Below are 18111 nucleotides of genomic sequence, written 5' to 3' on the forward strand. Positions count from 1 at the left end.
CAAAAAAAAAAAAGTAGAGTTGTTGAAATCTATATATACTGAGAAGTGCTCAAAAGGACCAAAAAACAAGAAGGATCTTCTTCCCGCCGCATCATGTAAAACTTAAGGAGCCGTTCTTTGATGAATTTTGAAATTAGAGCCTCCAAATTTAGTCTACAATAGTTAAAAGTATGCATTGCATGCATATAACTCTAGGGTTTATATTTAATTTAATGGTGGGCGCAAAAAAGTTTGGATTCTTTTTGTGAGTGGGTGTTATGGAGGGAGAGGGAGAGGGCGACGAAGATTCATCGCCATCACCAGAACAACTAGATTGTGGAGGAAGACGAGTATCGTCTGTAGTAGGCGTTGTAATTTTAGTTCTCTTTGCATTTCTTGCACTGCCCTGCTATTTTACGCCTCCAATTTGCATGGTTTGCGTTGAAATCTGTTTCAGTAGAGTCGGTCTTCCCTCGGATGGACAGCCAGCCCCGCTAATTAATCCGTAAGATATTTTTGGAATCTGACTTTTTTTTTTTTCAATCTCTTTTTCTGTATACAAACCCTAGTTATCGCATGCATTCGAAATCAAAATGGAGAAAGCAACGGACATTGATTACGGTAAGGAGGAACGCATGACGGAAAGAGGCGGCGAGGATGCGGAGGAGCGGGTTGGGAATCTGGTGGGGAGGTTTGTGAAGAAGGGTTTTGGAGAACTCGGGGTGTTTGTTGGGAAGGTGGCTTACTACAAAAAGGGCTATTTTAGGGTTAATTATGAGGATGGGGACAAAGAGGATTTGGAGCTTCATGAGCTGCGTGAGATTTTGGCTTCACAGGAAGAAATGGAAGGCGAATTTAAGGATAGGAAGGTTAAATTGGAGGTGAGACGGCGGGGTACGGGGGCTAAATGGAGCCGTGCTAAGAAAAATGTTGCGAGGAATGAAGGTTCGAATCCTGGCGGGCGGTTACCGGAATGCACAGGTCTAGAGGAAAATGCTGGGCTTGAAAAGGGAGACGATGCGAATGCTGTAAAAAACATCGAAGCCCTTGCAGAGAAAATCACAGAGCCAGTTGAAATTGTGAAGCATGTGGAGGGAGCTGAATCTGCAGAGCTTGGCGAAGCTTCTGAGGTTGGTAAAATTCCCGGGGCAAAAAGTGATTATCATGTGGCTAGGGTCAACGATGAAGAGGCAGAGAAGGCTACGGGGACAGGTAACACTCTGGAAGCATGTGGAATTATTGAGGTTGGAAAAACCTTTAAGGCAGGTACATTAGGTGGGATAGAATCAAATCGTGTGGTTCAGAATTCACTACGGAAGGAGCGGGGTAGGCCAAAGAAGAATGCGGACAATTCTAGACAGCCAGGGAAAAAGGCACCTGGGCAGGCGAAAACCAAATTGGATGGCATGGAGCTATCTGAGAAGCGAGGGAGAGGCAGACCTAGAAAGAATGCCGTTACTGTAGCTCCTAAACACAATGCAAATGAAAACAAATTTAATTTAGGTAAGACTGAGGAGATTCTTTCCGAGAAATCGGGTCTGCCTCTTCAATCAAAGAAGCGTGGTAGAAAAAAAAAGTCTCAAGCTGGATCTAAGTCTCGTGCACAGGAGTTTGATGATTCCGAGGATTCTGAAGATTGCAGTTGGGACAAAGAATTGTTGCATCTTAGTGCAAGGTGGAGAAAGAGTGTGCAGAAGAAGAGTGCTAGTCCTAGATGGAGTGAGTCTCACATCGAGTATGATAACCTGAGTGCAGAGGAGAGCTTTGTTGTTAGTAATGAAGGTATTCAAGAGGATATTCCATGTCAAGAAACGAGCTTCATTGTTAGCAATGAAGAGGCCTCTTCCTCTGATGAGGCCTTTGACAGTAATGATATGGACGTGGACCTAATTTCACTGTCACTGAAGCCTATTGACAATGTGCTTCCTCCAATTTCGCCTCTGCCTCAGTCTTCAGGAGATATTCCTTTACCAGATAATTCAGTTCCTGATCTTTTATCTGTGTATACCTTCTTAAGATCATTCAGTGATCTATTATTTTTGAGTCCATTCTCTCTCGAAGATTTTGTGGGAGCATTGAATTGCAGGACAACAAATTCACTTCTAGATAGTGTGCATGTTTCTCTTCTGCGAGCGTTGAGACGACACCTAGAAATGCTTTCTAAAGATGGGAATGACACGCCGTTAAAATGTTTGAGGTATTTATATATCTTAGACATAGGTTTTATTAATATTTACTTATCCATCATTTTTAGTGTATGCATCTCCAGGCATATTATACCATTAGGTCTAGAATATATTGTATTCACCATCGGCTCTTTTCTGCTGATTGATAAACCTGAGAATTGCATTTAGTCTTATCTATGTGAAGCTAACAGTATTGTTGCTGCTTTAGCAATGGGCAGTATGTCAAGCATTATTGAATTGGGGCCATCATCATAATAGTAGTTTCACGCTGCCTCTAGACTATCTGCTGGATAGGCTTAGCTTTTGCTTTGATTGTTGTATTAATTATTGCATATTCCAGATTGTTATTGGAGAGTAATTTGTTAAAGAGTAATCTATTTTCTTTTATTCCCTTGACTAAGACAAAATAAATTGTTGTCAAGGAATGTACTTGATAGGTAGTATTTGATTTTTATTGACAGTCTAATGATTGATTATTGCAGGCATTTGAATTGGGATTTCTTAGATGCAGTAACTTGGCCAGTTTATTTGGCAGAATATCTTCTAATGCAGGGGACTAATGGTAGGTTTGGGCAGAAGATTGCTAATCTAAAAATTCTGGATGGTGAATACTATGGGATAATGCCATCTGGAAAGCTTGAAATTTTAAAATTTCTTTGTGATGATGTCATGGAAGCTGAAGAATTTAGGGCAAAAATTGCTATGCGGATGGGCCCTGAGCATGACATAGATACTGATGCAAAAATGGATATGTCTTCTACTCCAAGTGAATTGTTTGTGGGGAATCCCTGGCATTCAAAAAGCAAGAGGATTTCTTGTAGCAAAGGGGATGTGCAGAAAACTTCCAATGATGACACAAATTTCATTTCAGAGAATTCAATCATTCAGAACAAGCATAGATTCTCAAATAATGGACAAGTGGAGGTTAAAACTCTTGAAGTGAATAATGTACAAGATTTTAACAGTGATGAATGCCGCTTATGTGGAATGGATGGAAATTTGCTTTGTTGTGATGGTTGTCCTTCTGCATATCATTCTCGTTGTGTCGGTGTTTCAAGAGCTTATCTGCTTGAAGGTGCATGGTATTGTCCCGAGTGTGTGGTAAAGAAAACTGATGTCCTGGAATTGAAAGTATTGGAGACGTTGAATGGAGCTGAGTTATTTGGTATTGATCCATATGGGCGTGCCTTCTTTGGAACTTGTGGCTATCTTATAGTGTAAGTCCATTCTATTAGTGGTTGAAGTACCATAATTTTCTACATTATTTGACATATAGTTTTGTCCAAATTCATTAAGCTATCCATTCCAAGAGTAGCTTTGTTGTTGTCATTGATTTGGGGAAATACTAAATATTTTTTTGGGAAGTTACAGTATCTCTTTTTCCTCATTTAGCCACAAATAGATTCTTTGTATAAAAAAAAATCAGTTACTTAATTTAAGCCATTAATATTTTAATATGCTACTGCAGGTCAGATTCTATTTCAAGTCCAACTGCTGGGTACAGGTACTATAATAAAAGTGATGCTTCAAAGTTATTAGAAGCATTAGATTTGTCTTTACCCATTTACAATGACATTAGAGATGCTATTCTACGGTACTGGAATATACCATACAAGATGAACAGTTCAGCTTACCTTCAAAATTCAGATATGATTTTTGGCAATATCCATCAGGAGTTGTCTTATCCATGTGTCCTTGAGTATCCATTAAATTACAAAGAGGCTAGTGCAGGTGTTACAAGTGTGAGTACTGAATTAAAAGCGGAAAAAATTGATAGTACACTTAAGCATGAGTGTCTTCCTGATGTGGTCACAACGGATTGGAAGATGGATAAGGAATTATTGGCAACACATCTCAACGGCACTAAAGAAACTGAGCCTACATCTGCTCAGCCTCAGTTGGATCTGCAAGTTGTTCCATATGGTTCAGTGGATAAAAAAGCAGAAGAAAATGGAAGTATTTTGAACCAAGAAGAAGATGGACAGTTACTAACTATTGATAATAGTTCAGTGCATGTATCGCAAGTGAGAAATCTGAACGTAAATGACATGGCAGTTGCCCAGATAGATGTGAATAGATCCTATTGTCCTATTAACTATGGGCAAATTGATATCATCAGTGGAACAGGTCTGAAGTTGGATACTAAATCAAGCTTCAAACCAAATGCCTATATCAATCAGTATGCTACAGGTGATATTGCTGCATCAGCAGCTGCTAGTCTGGCATCGATGAATGGAGCTTCAAAAAAAACAATCGCAGCAAGAATGCAGGAGCACATAAAAATATTTTCGAAGGTATCTGGTCAATTCTACTGGCCAAATCATGGGAAGAAAACAATGGAACCGCCAAAGGATAGATGTGGTTGGTGCATTTCATGCAAGATGCCTTCAACTTGCCGCAGAGCATGCTTGCTAAATGTGGCTGCATGTAATGTCATGGCAGGTGCTGCAAAAGTACCTGGAGGTCTGCGTCCAACAAAGAAAGGAGGGGGCCATTTTGCAGCAGTTGCTGCATATGTTCTTCACATTGAAGATTGCCTACATGGGTTGATAATTGGTCCATGGGAGATTCCAGACTACAGAAAATATTGGCGAAAGTGTGTTGAGCAGGCCTCTACAGCCAGGGAAATTGCAACACCATTACTAGAAGTATGTATCATGAAAAGCATTTTTTAATTTTGGTATGATGATTTGTAAATTATCAGAATAGTTGTGAGGAATTCAGTATTTTTTCCAAAACTTGTTAATAATTGGCTGTAAATGAGATTTAAATTATAAGAAATGTTTATGGTTGTGAAGGGTGAAAACCATGTTGTGATTTTTTGTTGGAGATTCATATCGGAAATGAAGATAAAAAATCAATCTAACACAAATCTATTCAAATTCATCAAAAAACCTCTCTGCTCACAGCAATGCAAGAGCATTGTTATTGCTGCATGCAGAATGATGGGCAATGAGGGTTTGAATAAGGAAAAAAAGTCTATTTTAGCATTTAATGTTGTTTTTGATCCACTTTTTGATGCAGCCCTTGTTTTTTCTGCATATTGTGAGTTTTTCACTTGGACACACCAGAAACACTTTTAGTATTTATGGTGATTACTCATCTAGATATAAGAGTATATGCCAAATCTGCTATCTGTGCTTTAGCCAATTACATTTAGGTCCATAGTTGCTCCATCTCCTGGGAAAGTCTAAAATCTTCTTGCAACTCTGTTATGAATATCTCTTTGTCTTCCATACTAATATCCAAATTGTGTTGCTATCATAATTCTTAATCTGTTTGAAGAAGGAACTTTATTTGATTATTGTAGATGCATCTGAGTTATATATTCACAGTATTAATTTTGAAATGGCTTACCACAAACTCTTTGCCAAAAAACTGTAGTGTCCCCATCTTTTTAGCCTCTCAACAGAGTTCTTAGCATTTTGTCCTTCGAAGGCTAAGTGGAAATAATTAAATTAATTTCCTATAAAGTCATTAAATAATTTAAAAATTAAAAGATGACTTTATATTTAATTAATTTAATATTATGAAAAGGGAATCGTCGTGAAGCACAGCTAATTATTGCTGGAAAGGAGGAAGATTCTAGAATAGTGCAATAAGATAATACTTATGATTCTTCTAGAAGTGGGGGCCAGGAATAAAATAAATAGAGGAGAGAGCCTCATGGGAAGGCATCCAGATTTGATATTAACATTTGCATGTGTATTTGTGGAGCCAAGGGCCTGCAGATAATCAATTTGTCTTTGGGAACAAAAACTCCCAATGATAGCAATTTTGAGGGTGTGAGACATCACCTGAATTATTGCAGATTGGAGGTGATATTTCAATCACTTCATTGTGCCGAATTTGTGGCCAAGGGCCAGGTGTAAAGAGAAAGAATAAGTTGGGTGTTTGCTACAGGCACCTGTTGCAGGAACGTATCATTACTTGTCATTAGGGCATCATTTTGGGCACATCATTTTGGAGCTGTTCGGCAACCTCATTCTAAAGAATCGAATGCTTTAAGGAGACCGCAACTTAACCAGGTTTCCCTTGTTCATTCATGCATCTTATATGCTATTGTTGTAGGTGAAGGTCTTATCAGATTAAGCAATTATTCATATATAGAATACCAGAGTCTTGGGTTTGATATTAGCATTGTATTGGATGAGGAGAATTAGTAGATTGTTAAAAATAATAGTTTTGTATTCAGATCTTTTAAAGATGTCTTGGCTGTAGATGCATCATATTCTCTGGGTTGTTTATCTAAATACATTGAAAGGTGAAAGAAAGCCTAATATTTCATTGAGGAGCTTGCATAGTAATTGTAGAATTGTTTTTTACAATTAACAAATAAGGCAATTTGTGATCAGTTTTGAGCTAGGCTCATTACAGTGGTATCAAAGTCTTCATCCTGCCATCCTGTGATCGGTCAAACAACAGATGAGTGAGAGAGAAATCAGATGTTATAGCAGGGAACAACGGAAACAACAATATCAGAATCCATAGGTTGAAGGGGATACATACTCAGAAGCATAAAGAGAAAGAAATACCAGCAAAACAGTTCAAAATATGGCAGAAGAAGAAAATAGGGATGCAAGAGCTGAAAGGAAATTTGATACCATGCTTGATATGATGTCACGCTTATTAGCAAAATTGGATCAGCAAGCCATTCAAAATCACAACACAGTTACTCAAAACCAAAACACAACTGAACACAGTGGAGATAATGAGGAAAGGTCTATACAATGCGTGGAAGTCACTAGAGGATCAGCCTCTAGGCCTCTTTTTCCCACCTTTACACCAAGAGAAGAACAACCACATGCTGCTCTAGCTGTTTCTTTTGGAGACGAAGGTAGACAAGCCTACTTGGAGTATACCACTCTCCCTCCTGATATGAGAGAAATATGGACGTTTGATCAATTCATGAAGCAAAGGAATAGGAGAGGAGGAAGGAATGATCACTATGCTTCAAGAAATGACTATCAACAAACACTTGGTAAGATTTCCATGCCTTACTATGATGGAAGTAACAAATGCATGGCTAGGTCTTGGGTTCAAAAGCTTGATAATTATCTTTCTTTGAGACCAATGCCTGAAGAGGATGGCATAAGATTTGCCACATTACATCTTGAAGGAGCTGCTCATGAGTGGTGGTATTATGGGTTAGTCACACTTGAACACAACCTTATCACTACATATGAGGAGTTTACCAATAGGGTGATTGAAAGGTTTGATGTCAAAGATCTTGAGGTGAGTTTCCGTGAATTGGCACAACTAAAACAGTATGGTTCCCTTGATGCTTATGTGAATGACTTCCAACAGTTATTGGTCATGGTTCCTAACATCAGTGAAAGAAGATTGGTGGTCTTATTCATGGAAGGATTGATGGAGCCATTGAAAGGTTGGTTGAAAGCTTTTGATCCTCCCTCACTATAGGGAGCAATGAAGAAAGCACGAAACATGGAGTTCGCTGCCCCTACCAGCAAGTTTACATCAAAAGGAACATTTCCCAGTCGTGACAACAAGAAGTTTCCTAAGAAGGAGGACAAAGCTAAAGATAAGTCTACTTTTCCGCTTGATCGAAGACTCTTAATGATTTGAGGAAGAGGAAACTATGCTTCTATTGTAAGGGACCATATGATATTAACCATGATTGCCCTATGAAACCTAAGGGGAAGTCAAATCGTGCAATGTGGGCACTAATTGAAGATTCCGATTTAGACCAGCAATCTGAAATTAATGATTTAGAATCAGAAAAATCAAAACATGATGAAGAATTAGAGGAAGAAGTGAAGCTTAAAGAGGCTCGTCTCACAAGTATTCGGCGAGAAGGGTCCTTTAGGATGTGAGGGGTTCTTGCTGGTCAAAAGATTATTACTCTTCTTGATATAGGTGCGACACACAATTTCATTGATACTAGGCTTGTTGAGAGGTGTGGTATACAAACTGAGAAGTCTGAGGGAATTTGAGTTAAGGTTGCTAATGGTTTCACTCTTAGGTGTGACAAAATGATTTCAAAATTGCCCATGCACTTGAATAATTATGAGTTCAAGGCAAATTTTTATGTGGTGAACATGGGAGACACAGATATGGTTTTGGGAATGACATGGTTACATGACATAGGAATATTCACCCTTAACCTCCGTGAGATGGAAATGAGATTTGAGATGGATGGAAAAACTCATGTATTGAAGGCACTCAGAGACACCAGTTGCAAAACTATTTCTCTCAGGAAAATGGAACATCTCTTGCGTCATGACATGGTTGAGTGGGCAGCAGGTTGTGTTTTGAAGCCAACACAGGAAGAGCAACAAAAACCTATTTATCATCCTGATATACACGAGTTGAGGATCAAGCATGATAAGGTCTTTAGCGAGATTCCACTCGGTAGACCTCCAGATAGAGGGATAGAACACATCATTGAATTGGAGGAGGGTGCTAAGCCCGTGATAGTCACTCCCTACAAGCACCCTAAGCGGCTCAAAGATGAGATAGAAAAAACTATCAAGGAGTTGCTAGCTATGGGACATATTAGACCAAGTAAGTCACCTTTTGCTTCATCAGTAGTATTGGTTAGAAAGAAGGATGGTACTCTGAGGATGTGTATTGATTATAGAATGCTTAACAAGAGAACAATCAAGAACCGATACCCCATTCCAAGGATTGATGAATTGCATGGTGCCAAGTACTTCTCCAAAATTGTTCTGAGGTTGGGTTACCACCAAAGTCGTGTGAGGGAAGAAGATATTGAGAAGACAGCTTTCCGTTGCCACTGTGGACATTTTGAGTTTGTGGTTATGCCGTTTCGGCTAACTAATGCCCTTGCTACATTCCAGTCTACTATGAATAGGGTATTTCATTCACAGTTGAGGCAATTTGTATTAGTCTTCTTTGATGATATCTTGGTTTATAGCTAGACATGGGAAGAGCATCTTGCACATCTTGACATAGTTTTGGGTATTCTTAGTAATGACTCTCTATATGCCAAGGAATCTAAATGTGACTTGGGCATGACAAAATTATTGTATTTAGGTCATCATTAGTGTAGAAGGAGTTCAGATGGATCCAGATAAGGTCAAGGCAATTGTTGAGTGACCTACTCCGACGAATCTAACACAACTTAGAGGATTTTTGGGTTTATGTGGATTCTATCGCAGATTTGTCAATGGGTATTCTCGCCATGCAGCACCACTTACAGATTTGACTAAGAAAGGGGCTTTTGTTTGGACTCATGAGGCACAGGAATGCTTTGAGATGTTCAAACGACTTATGACTACTTGCCCAGTGCTTGCATTGCCTGATTTCACTAAACCCTTTGAGTTGCAGTGTGATGCTTCAGGTAAGGGGATTGGAGCTGTCCTTATGCAAGACAAACATCCAATTGCATATGAGAGTAGGAAGCTGAGAGGCCTTGAGAGGAGCTATAGTATATATGATAAGGAAATGTTGGCCATTATGCATGCATTGGCCAAATTCAGGCAGTACTTAGTGGGCAGTAAGTTCATTGTTAAAACATACCATAATAGCTTGAGACATTTCCTTGGGCAGCGAGATCTTAATGACTGTCAGCAGAAGTGGGTAAGCAAGTTGCAGTCTTATGATTTTGACATTTCTTTTGTCAAAGGTTCACAGAATATAGTCGCTGATGCCTTGTCTCGCCGACCACATTTGAGCTCTATGGCTGAGGTTTCAGAGGATTGGAGTCATTTGATTGTGGTAGAATATTTTAAGGATTCTTGGGCTTCAGGTATTATTGATGGGTCACTGTAGGATGATAGGTACATGGTGGTGAATGATCTTATCATTTACAAGGGGAGGATTTTCTTGACTCCAGGATCAGAAGTAAAGAATATAGTATTGAGGTCCTTTCATGATTCACCATTGGCAGGCCATCTCGGGTATTTCAAAACTTATCGACAAGTTCGGGAGAGGTTCACTTGGAAGGCTCTAAAATCTGATGTTCTACGATATGTGGGGGAGTGTTGTTTGTCAGCAAGACAAACAAGACCATGCATATCCTGTTGGTTTATTACAGCCACTAAGAATTCCAAATAGGAAGTGGGAATGTATATCTATGGACTTCATCACAGGATTGCCAAAAGTGCAAGGCATGGATTGTGATTATGTGGTGGTTGATCGCTTGACCAAGTTTGCACATTTTTTCCCGGTCACTATTTCATATTCAGCCACATAGGTTGCTGAACTATTTTTTCGTGAGGTGTTTAGATTGCATGGATTACCACGAAACATTGTTAGTGACCGAGATAGTCAGTTTATGAGCAATTTCTAGAAGGAACTTTTCAGATTGTGTGGGACCGAGCTTTCTCCGAGTACTAGTTACCACCCTTAGACAGATGGACAGACGGAGATAGTCAACAAATGGGTGGAAGGGTACATTAGAAATTATATTGCTGGGCAACAAAAAGGATGGGTTAAGTGGATATACCTTTGTGAGTACTGCTACAACACCACTTATCATCTTTCTATTCAGATGACACCATTCATGGCCTTGTATGGTTATGAGGCTCCTAGCTTTCTTGATTTGTTGATAAGTGATAGTAGAGTGCCTAGTGCTAGAGACATGTTACAGGAAAATCAGGACATCATGAGGGCTCTTTGTGAAAACATCCGAAAGGCACAAAACCAGCAAAAACAGTATGCAAATAAGAAGAGAGTGGAACGCTCTTTTGAGGTTGGAGACATAGTGTATTTGATGTTAAAGCCCTATAGATAGTCTACTCTCAAGAAGGGTGGTGCAGAAAAGCTCAAGCCATGTTATTATGGACCCTTCCGGGTCATTAGGCGTGTGGGTGAAGTGGCTTACGAGCTAAAGTTGCCGGTGGACAGCAAAGTGCACAATATTTTCCATGTATCACGCCTCAAGAAGGCATTGGGACATCATGTGGCTCCTTCTGCAGTTCTACCACCATTAGATGATGAGGGTAAGTTGATTTTGATACCAGAGGCTATACTAGATTTTAGAGAGAAGCAGTTGAGAAGCCGTGTCATTAGAGAATATTTGATTAAATGGAAGGACTTACCTATTGAGGATGCTACATGGGAGAGTGAAGAGATTCTGCAACATCCGGAGTTGAGATTGCTTGGGGACAAGCAATTTCCAGAGGGGCGGACTGTAATGTCCCCATCTTTTTAGCCTCTCAACCGAGTTCTTAGCCTTCCATCCTTCGAAGGCTAAGTGGAAATAATTAAATTAATTTCTTATAAAGTCATTAAATAATTTAAAAATTAAAAGACTTTATATTTAATTAATTTAATATTATGAAAAGGGAATTGTCGTGAAGCACAGCTAATTATTGCTGGAAAGGAGGAAGATTCTAGAATAGTGCAATAAGATAATACTTATGATTCTTCTAGAAGGGGGGGGGGGGGGGGGGCGGTCAGGAATAAAATAAATAGAGGAGAGAGCCTCATGGGAAGGCATCCGGATTTGATATTGACATTTGCATGTGTATTTGTGGAGCCAAGGGCTTGCAGATAATCGATTTGTCTTTGGGAACAAAAACTCCCAATGATAGCAATTTTGAGGGTGTGAGACATCACCTGAATTATTGCAAATTGGAGGTGATATTTCTATCACTTCATTGTGCCGAATTTGTGGCCAAGGGCCAGGTGTAAAGAGAAAGAATAAGTTGGATGTTTGCTACAGGCACCTGTTGCAGGAACGTATCATTACTTGTCATTAGGGCATCATTTTGGGCACATCATTTTGGAGCTGTTCAGCAACCTCATTCTAAAGAATCGAATACTTTAAGGAGGCCGCAACTTAACCAGGTTTCCCTTGTTCATTCATGCATCTTATATGCTATTGTTGTAGGTGAAGGTCTTATCAGATTAAGCAATTATTCATATATATAATACCAGAGTCTTGGGTTTGATATTAGCATTGTATTGGATGAGGAGAATTAGTAGATTGTTAAAAATAATAGTTTTGTATTCAGATCTTGTAAAGATGTCTTGGCTGTAGATGCATCATATTCTCTGGATTGTTTATCTAAATACATTAAAAGGTGAAAGATAGCCTAATATTTCATTGAGGAGCTTGCATAGTAATTGTAGAACTGTTTTTTACAAGTAACAAATAAGGCAATTTGTGATCAGTTTTGAGCTAGGTTCATTACAAAAATGAAAAACAAAACAAAACAGAAATACATAGCAACAATACAATTTTCATCTGAAGGTTAAACCTCTTTTAATCAGCAGAAAAGAATAGTATTTTTTTATGTAAAGAGAGGTCTGTAAATAACATAATCCGTCTACTGAAACCCATAGCAACATAGAATTCATTGAGTGCAAGATACAAACATGGTGTTAGGACTCAATCATTGGCACACGATTTTCTAAAGAGCACAATGAAAATGAATCGGCAAAGTGTAAATTTTACATTATGGTCATATATGTATATGAAGTACTCATGAATCACTTGATATATGTATCTAAGTGCCTGCTAAATGTTCTTAATATAAATGGAAACCCTCCATCCTCTACATCACTTTATTTTTTATTAATTTAAAACAATTAAGATTCTTGAGTTCTGGGCTGTAGCTATCCTGGGATAGTTGGGGCACTTCCTAATGCTCCTAGCCCTCAACTTTATGTTTTTTTTCATATTTTTGAATGCTTCTTAAAATTCTCAAGATCCAGGGAGGACCTTTTTGATCCGTATGTGGTAGAAATAAATAACTTTAGCTGATAGATATCATTCAATATGTTCCAGAACAGATATGGATGGAATTGATTAGGTTCATCTGCCCAGGTAAATAAATGTTTTAAAAAATGAAGCCAATAGACTTAGGCCAGAAGCAATGTAAAATACACCAAATTTAATACCCGAATATTCAGTTTGATAATCTGCTACAACTTCTTCTTCTGCTTCTGGTAAGTTGCAAGGAAATCTTTCACATTTCGCTAGAGATGAGGTGGAAAAAGATACAAACCTGATAGGTTGGCACCACAAATTCCATCCCAAGAAACCATATCTATACCACGTCTCAAATATATTATTTACGCTTGAACTGTTGGATAATTATAATTGAACAGAAACATTGCTGTTTTATCTCTATTCATAAACTGTACATGAAACTTTCCTTTAGAAATAAAGAACACAAATAATAAAGCAGGAAGTTTATTTTCGTAATCTGAGCCAATGAAATTATGTTGGTGACAAATAATAGGATCTATAGAATTTGTCTCAACCTTCACTATTTTTGGTGGGAGAGAACGAACTGTGTAAAGAGTCACTCTTTTTTAAGTTGATAGAAACATATTGTAGCTTGGGGTTTGCGGGAAGTACTGCTTGATCATCTCAACCAATGTCAAACTATTATTGTTGTCACATTTCCATGGAAACGTCTCTGATCTAGATGCCAGTGTAATTTTTTTCACTAATGCATTTTATATCTGGCTGTTTCTTAACATCTACCTTTTGCTTCATTTTTGATATTAATGATAATAATTTCATGCTTTTGCACTTTGCCTCCTGCTGTTTCGCCTCAATGAATACACAGGGGATGCAAATAATCTCACTGCAATATCTGTGAACTGTTTGATCAAACCCATACATCTAGTTTTTTTATCAGAATAATTTTTTTAATATGCTAACGTACATGAATAGCATATAAGAAAAATGAATTTATAGCTCAGCTATGTAGAGAAAATTTAGAACTCTGTATTTTTATATATAAAATTTATTGCTCCTTGTTTATAGGTCTGTAAACAAAGAAAAGTAACATGAATAGTGTCATAACACATCACATAAGAAATGATAAGAGATGTTTTCATGTGATAATGCAAGCCTATATGAACACAAAAAAGAAACGGAAAATAGATATGGAAATAACCAATGTGCCTAAGTGCCCTATCAAGGATGTATAGAGGACGAAGTGAATTGGATTGAGTTGTATCACAGATTTTTTTAATATATAAAATTTATTGCCCCTTGTTCATAAGTCTGTACATAAAGAAAAGTATCACGAATAGTGGCAAAACACATCACAAAAAATATGATAAGATATATTTTCATGTGATAATGCAATCCTCTATGAACACGAAAAAGAAAAGAAAAAGAGGTATGGATATGCCTCAAGTGTTCTATCAATGACTTATACAGGAAGAAGTGAATTGAATTGAGTTGTATCTTTTGCTTTTGAAAAAATGTTTTCATGGGATTATGCAAATCCATATGAACACAAAAACGAAAAGGAAAGGAGATATAGATATAACCAATGTTCGTGAATTGTCCTATCAAAGAACTCTAGAGGAGGAAATGGATTGGATTGAGTTGTATCACAGGTATTTTTGGAAGGTACTCTGTTCAGCTAAACTGATCAAAAAGCAACCTGCAGCTCAAATAATGAACATGGGGATGTATCTACCATGATGGGTAGCACCCAAGAAAACCAAACTTGTGCTTGACCAATCCCTTGTGTCTTCTTTTGATTGTCAATCTGATTCAATAGACTTAGAGTATCTTGATAAATCGTAGTTATACGTTGTCAATGCTTAATTGGCAATGACAAATTAAGATTATGATACAATTTCTGGGCTATTAGAAAGAGATTTATTTGAGATTACTTGAGGTGATAGAGATGACTCAAAAATTATTTTAGATGTGTCCATTTTTTGGGGTATGCATCACTATGGTATTTAAATTTTATTCTATTACTCTTAGAAAACAAGTTCAACATATTTCTTTAATAACTAATAAATTGAATAACAGCTAGTTATTTTTGAAACAAAAAGATCAGTGTGAAGTGTTCTGTGGTGAGTTTTGAGGTAGGATTGTTGGAGGTAGTAATGGCCATCCTTGGGGGCCAATTTAGCTCTCAAATCCGGTAGACATTGATGAAGCGTATGTCCATGATGACTGCCATGAAGTAGACCAGCTGACATCTTCTCAAAAGACAAAATAATGTATGTTAGTGTAGAGAAGGCAAGTGCTACAAGGAATAGACCAAAGCCTGGAAGGCATTGTGAAATGCTATACATATACAACTTGAAGTGCTAATTATGAAATGATGTTTCAACTTTCAATATAGCATATCTATTACTTGAACATAGCAAAATTGCAACATGAATTAGATCCATTGAACATTCAATATAGTAACAATGTGAAATAGTAACATGATATTAACATAATGATAAAATTTTATCAGTACTATTAAAGATTCAAAATTCATTGTTCAAATATGAAATATGATATATCATAAAGTCTAAAGATGTTCACGATAAAAAATAATGAAAATCATGATCGATATCAAAATAAGCACATAATCAGGTTAAAAAAGAAAGGGAGGTCTCTAATCATCTCCTAAGCTTAAGTCCTCATCAATGGAACTAATAGATTTCTTATTGTCAAGTTCTGCCTAAGGAACCCAAACTAGCCCTAGATCGGCTTTTGCTGCAATCTCATCCTCATCAGTCTGAGTTGGATCCTCTAGTTCTACATCCCATCGTGCTGTTGGATTCTCTTTGTACATGCGTGACTTGTGATCTACAATACGCAAGATGCTGTGTACAACAAGTAGCTTCTCTGTTCTCTTAGAGATAAGTCTGTTCCTCTAAATAGAATGGATGAATCTATAAGCTGATCAATTCACCTCTGCAGTTGAGGAGCTAGAAATTTGAGATAGAAAACAAATGGTCCTTGTGAGAAAATCAGAAAAATGTAACTCTTAAGTTCACTTAAAATTAAAGATGATAAAACTTAAAAACTCTTATAGGTTCTAAAGATAAGGAAGTATAAACCTGCAATAGCAATCGGATCACTAGGGTGGTAATCTTTGCCCTCTGTGAGCCATGACATTTCCAACACAAAATTGGGTGCATCTGTGCCATAGTTCTAATGTCCATATTTGCCAAATCCGAGTAACTTGAAACATAATAAGTTGTAACATAATGTCATAAGCATACCCAATAGTAAAAATTGAAGTTACTAAATTCTAGACAGTAAATCTTAATATTAATATCGAATACTAAATTAGCTCTTATCCGTGAGAGTGGCGAATTTTGATCACTTAGAGATAATCTCACTAGCAGTCTTAGCACCATACATCTTACCGAGGCACCTAAAGAACTCGACCTTCACCTCATCATATTGAAGTGGTATAATTCTACTAGGGCTAAGCATGTACCATTTAGGAATCAATGCATAGGCAACCATGTGTAAATGAATGTTCAACTTCTCCCAAATGCGGTGAATGATAGGCTGAATGTGCTCATGGGACAATGCACTCTCACTCGTGACAACCATCATGTTGCCAAGCATGGAATCAATGCACTCATAAACCTCTCCCAGGGTAGGTGCATCCCCATCACCATATCTGATGACCTGGAAAATTGGAGTAATGATGGAGACTGTATTTTGCATCACTTCAAAACTGATCACTCTTCATTATCTCCTTCACCATCTTCCCCTTCTGTGTTCTAGACTTTAGCCCATTGATTCCATTCTTCTATCATAACCATGAGTTGCAATGACTCTTGCAACTCAACTATTCTCTCCAAGAGATTGTAATTTGATGCATATCTGGTCTCAACTAGTTTCAAGAACTCCTTTACGAAGCTCTTGAAGAGTGCATGTGAACTGTGGTGATTGCAGCTAAGCATTTGTACATCTCTTGCATCATTAACCACTCCTTCAATCTAGTCAATCTTCCCCATGTCCTTGAGTGCATTGTTCATGACATGCACACAACATGGAGTCCACCAAATATATAGGCGGCCTCAACAAGCCTCCTTGCAGCTTTGCACACATGTGCTGCATTTGTCCCTACTTGGACCACATTTTGTGGCCCAACCTCCTTAATGGCCTCCCTAAGGACATGAAATCATAATTCAGCATCACTGCGATGCCTTAAACATTCAACTTCACTCAGTGCATGTGACCATGATGTTGATGAGTGGACAATGTCTGATGTCCGTCCACCCATCCATAATAATGCTGCAACCCAACTCCATCAAACATGCCTTTATTTGCTCCATGAAAACCTCAATCTTGTTATATCGTTCTCAATTTGTGCTCGGTTTCTTTGTGTGCAAACAATGAGTTACAAAAATAAAAATGCTAAGTAATTTCAACAAGAATTTGAATTTCAAACAATGTATTCAAGAATCAACATTTAGTTTTAGACTTGTAATCTTTTATTAAAAATTGAAAATCTGAAAACAAAATAAAGGAAATTGTAAAAACCCTGTCTTGTGCTTGATGAATCTTGACATTCATGCTCCTCTTGCTCCTCTTTATGTTGCAATCACTTGCAATCACTCTTTCAAACATTTTTCTCTCTCCTTCCTATCAGCTGTTGCAAAAATATGAATGCCAAATGAAGTACATGGGCCTTATGAAATCTTAGAGGGCCCTATATGGGACCCAGATCACTTTAGGTTTACTTAGGAGCCAATTAGAAAAGCCTTATGAAATCTTAGATGGCCCTATATGGGACCCACATCACTTTAGGGTTACTCAGGAGCCAATTAGAAAAATAAAGTAAAAAAAAATGAAAAGAAACAAACTTTTTGCCCCTTGCTGATGGCGGCACTCTGTCTTGTCCTGGGTGTGGTTGAGGGACGACTAGAAGTTCCCAAGCACTGTCCTGCCGCACATGAGTTTCGTTTGGTGCAGTGAACCTCCAGCGGCACTGTCCTGTCCTGAGGATGTCCTTGCACCCGGTACTCCATGGTTTTAAGCCAGGTGCGCCCCCCTGTGTTTCACTGTGTTTTTGGCCTTTGTGAAAAACCATTGGTTCTGGAAATAAGTTGATTAAGCAACCATCACTTATATAAAGTGGCAATTTCATGACTGTTGGTCTATACCAAGCTGTGGCATTGTCATGATTGAAAACATGGCTAGTGGCATTTCAAATTCAAATTCCAAGAGATTTTATATGTTTTTACTTGTTCTGTTGTTTGCTCGAAATTTTCTTTCAAAGACTGTTTAATTGAA

The 18111-nt window shown here is 37.9% G+C and overlaps 1 protein-coding gene across 1 annotated transcript in view; it reads left to right on the forward strand.

Annotated features, from left to right (window-relative positions):
- The first annotated feature begins 201 nt into the window (after window positions 1-201).
- The window catches only part of LOC149530801 (DDT domain-containing protein PTM-like), a 33890-nt gene continuing 15980 nt past the window's right edge, over window positions 202-18111 (forward strand). Inside the window, exons 1-3 of the mRNA XM_089811752.1 lie at window positions 202-2176; window positions 2648-3382; window positions 3634-4813. Of these exons, the coding sequence (XP_089667878.1) occupies window positions 573-2176; window positions 2648-3382; window positions 3634-4813 (3519 nt within the window). The 5' untranslated portion in view covers window positions 202-572. The remainder of the gene's footprint in view (window positions 2177-2647; window positions 3383-3633; window positions 4814-18111) is intronic.

The sequence above is a fragment of the Cupressus sempervirens genome, chromosome 11 (genome assembly GCF_028749045.1).
Source record: "Cupressus sempervirens isolate cs-2001-9-10 chromosome 11, ASM2874904v1, whole genome shotgun sequence".
Lineage (NCBI taxonomy): Eukaryota > Viridiplantae > Streptophyta > Pinopsida > Cupressales > Cupressaceae > Cupressus > Cupressus sempervirens.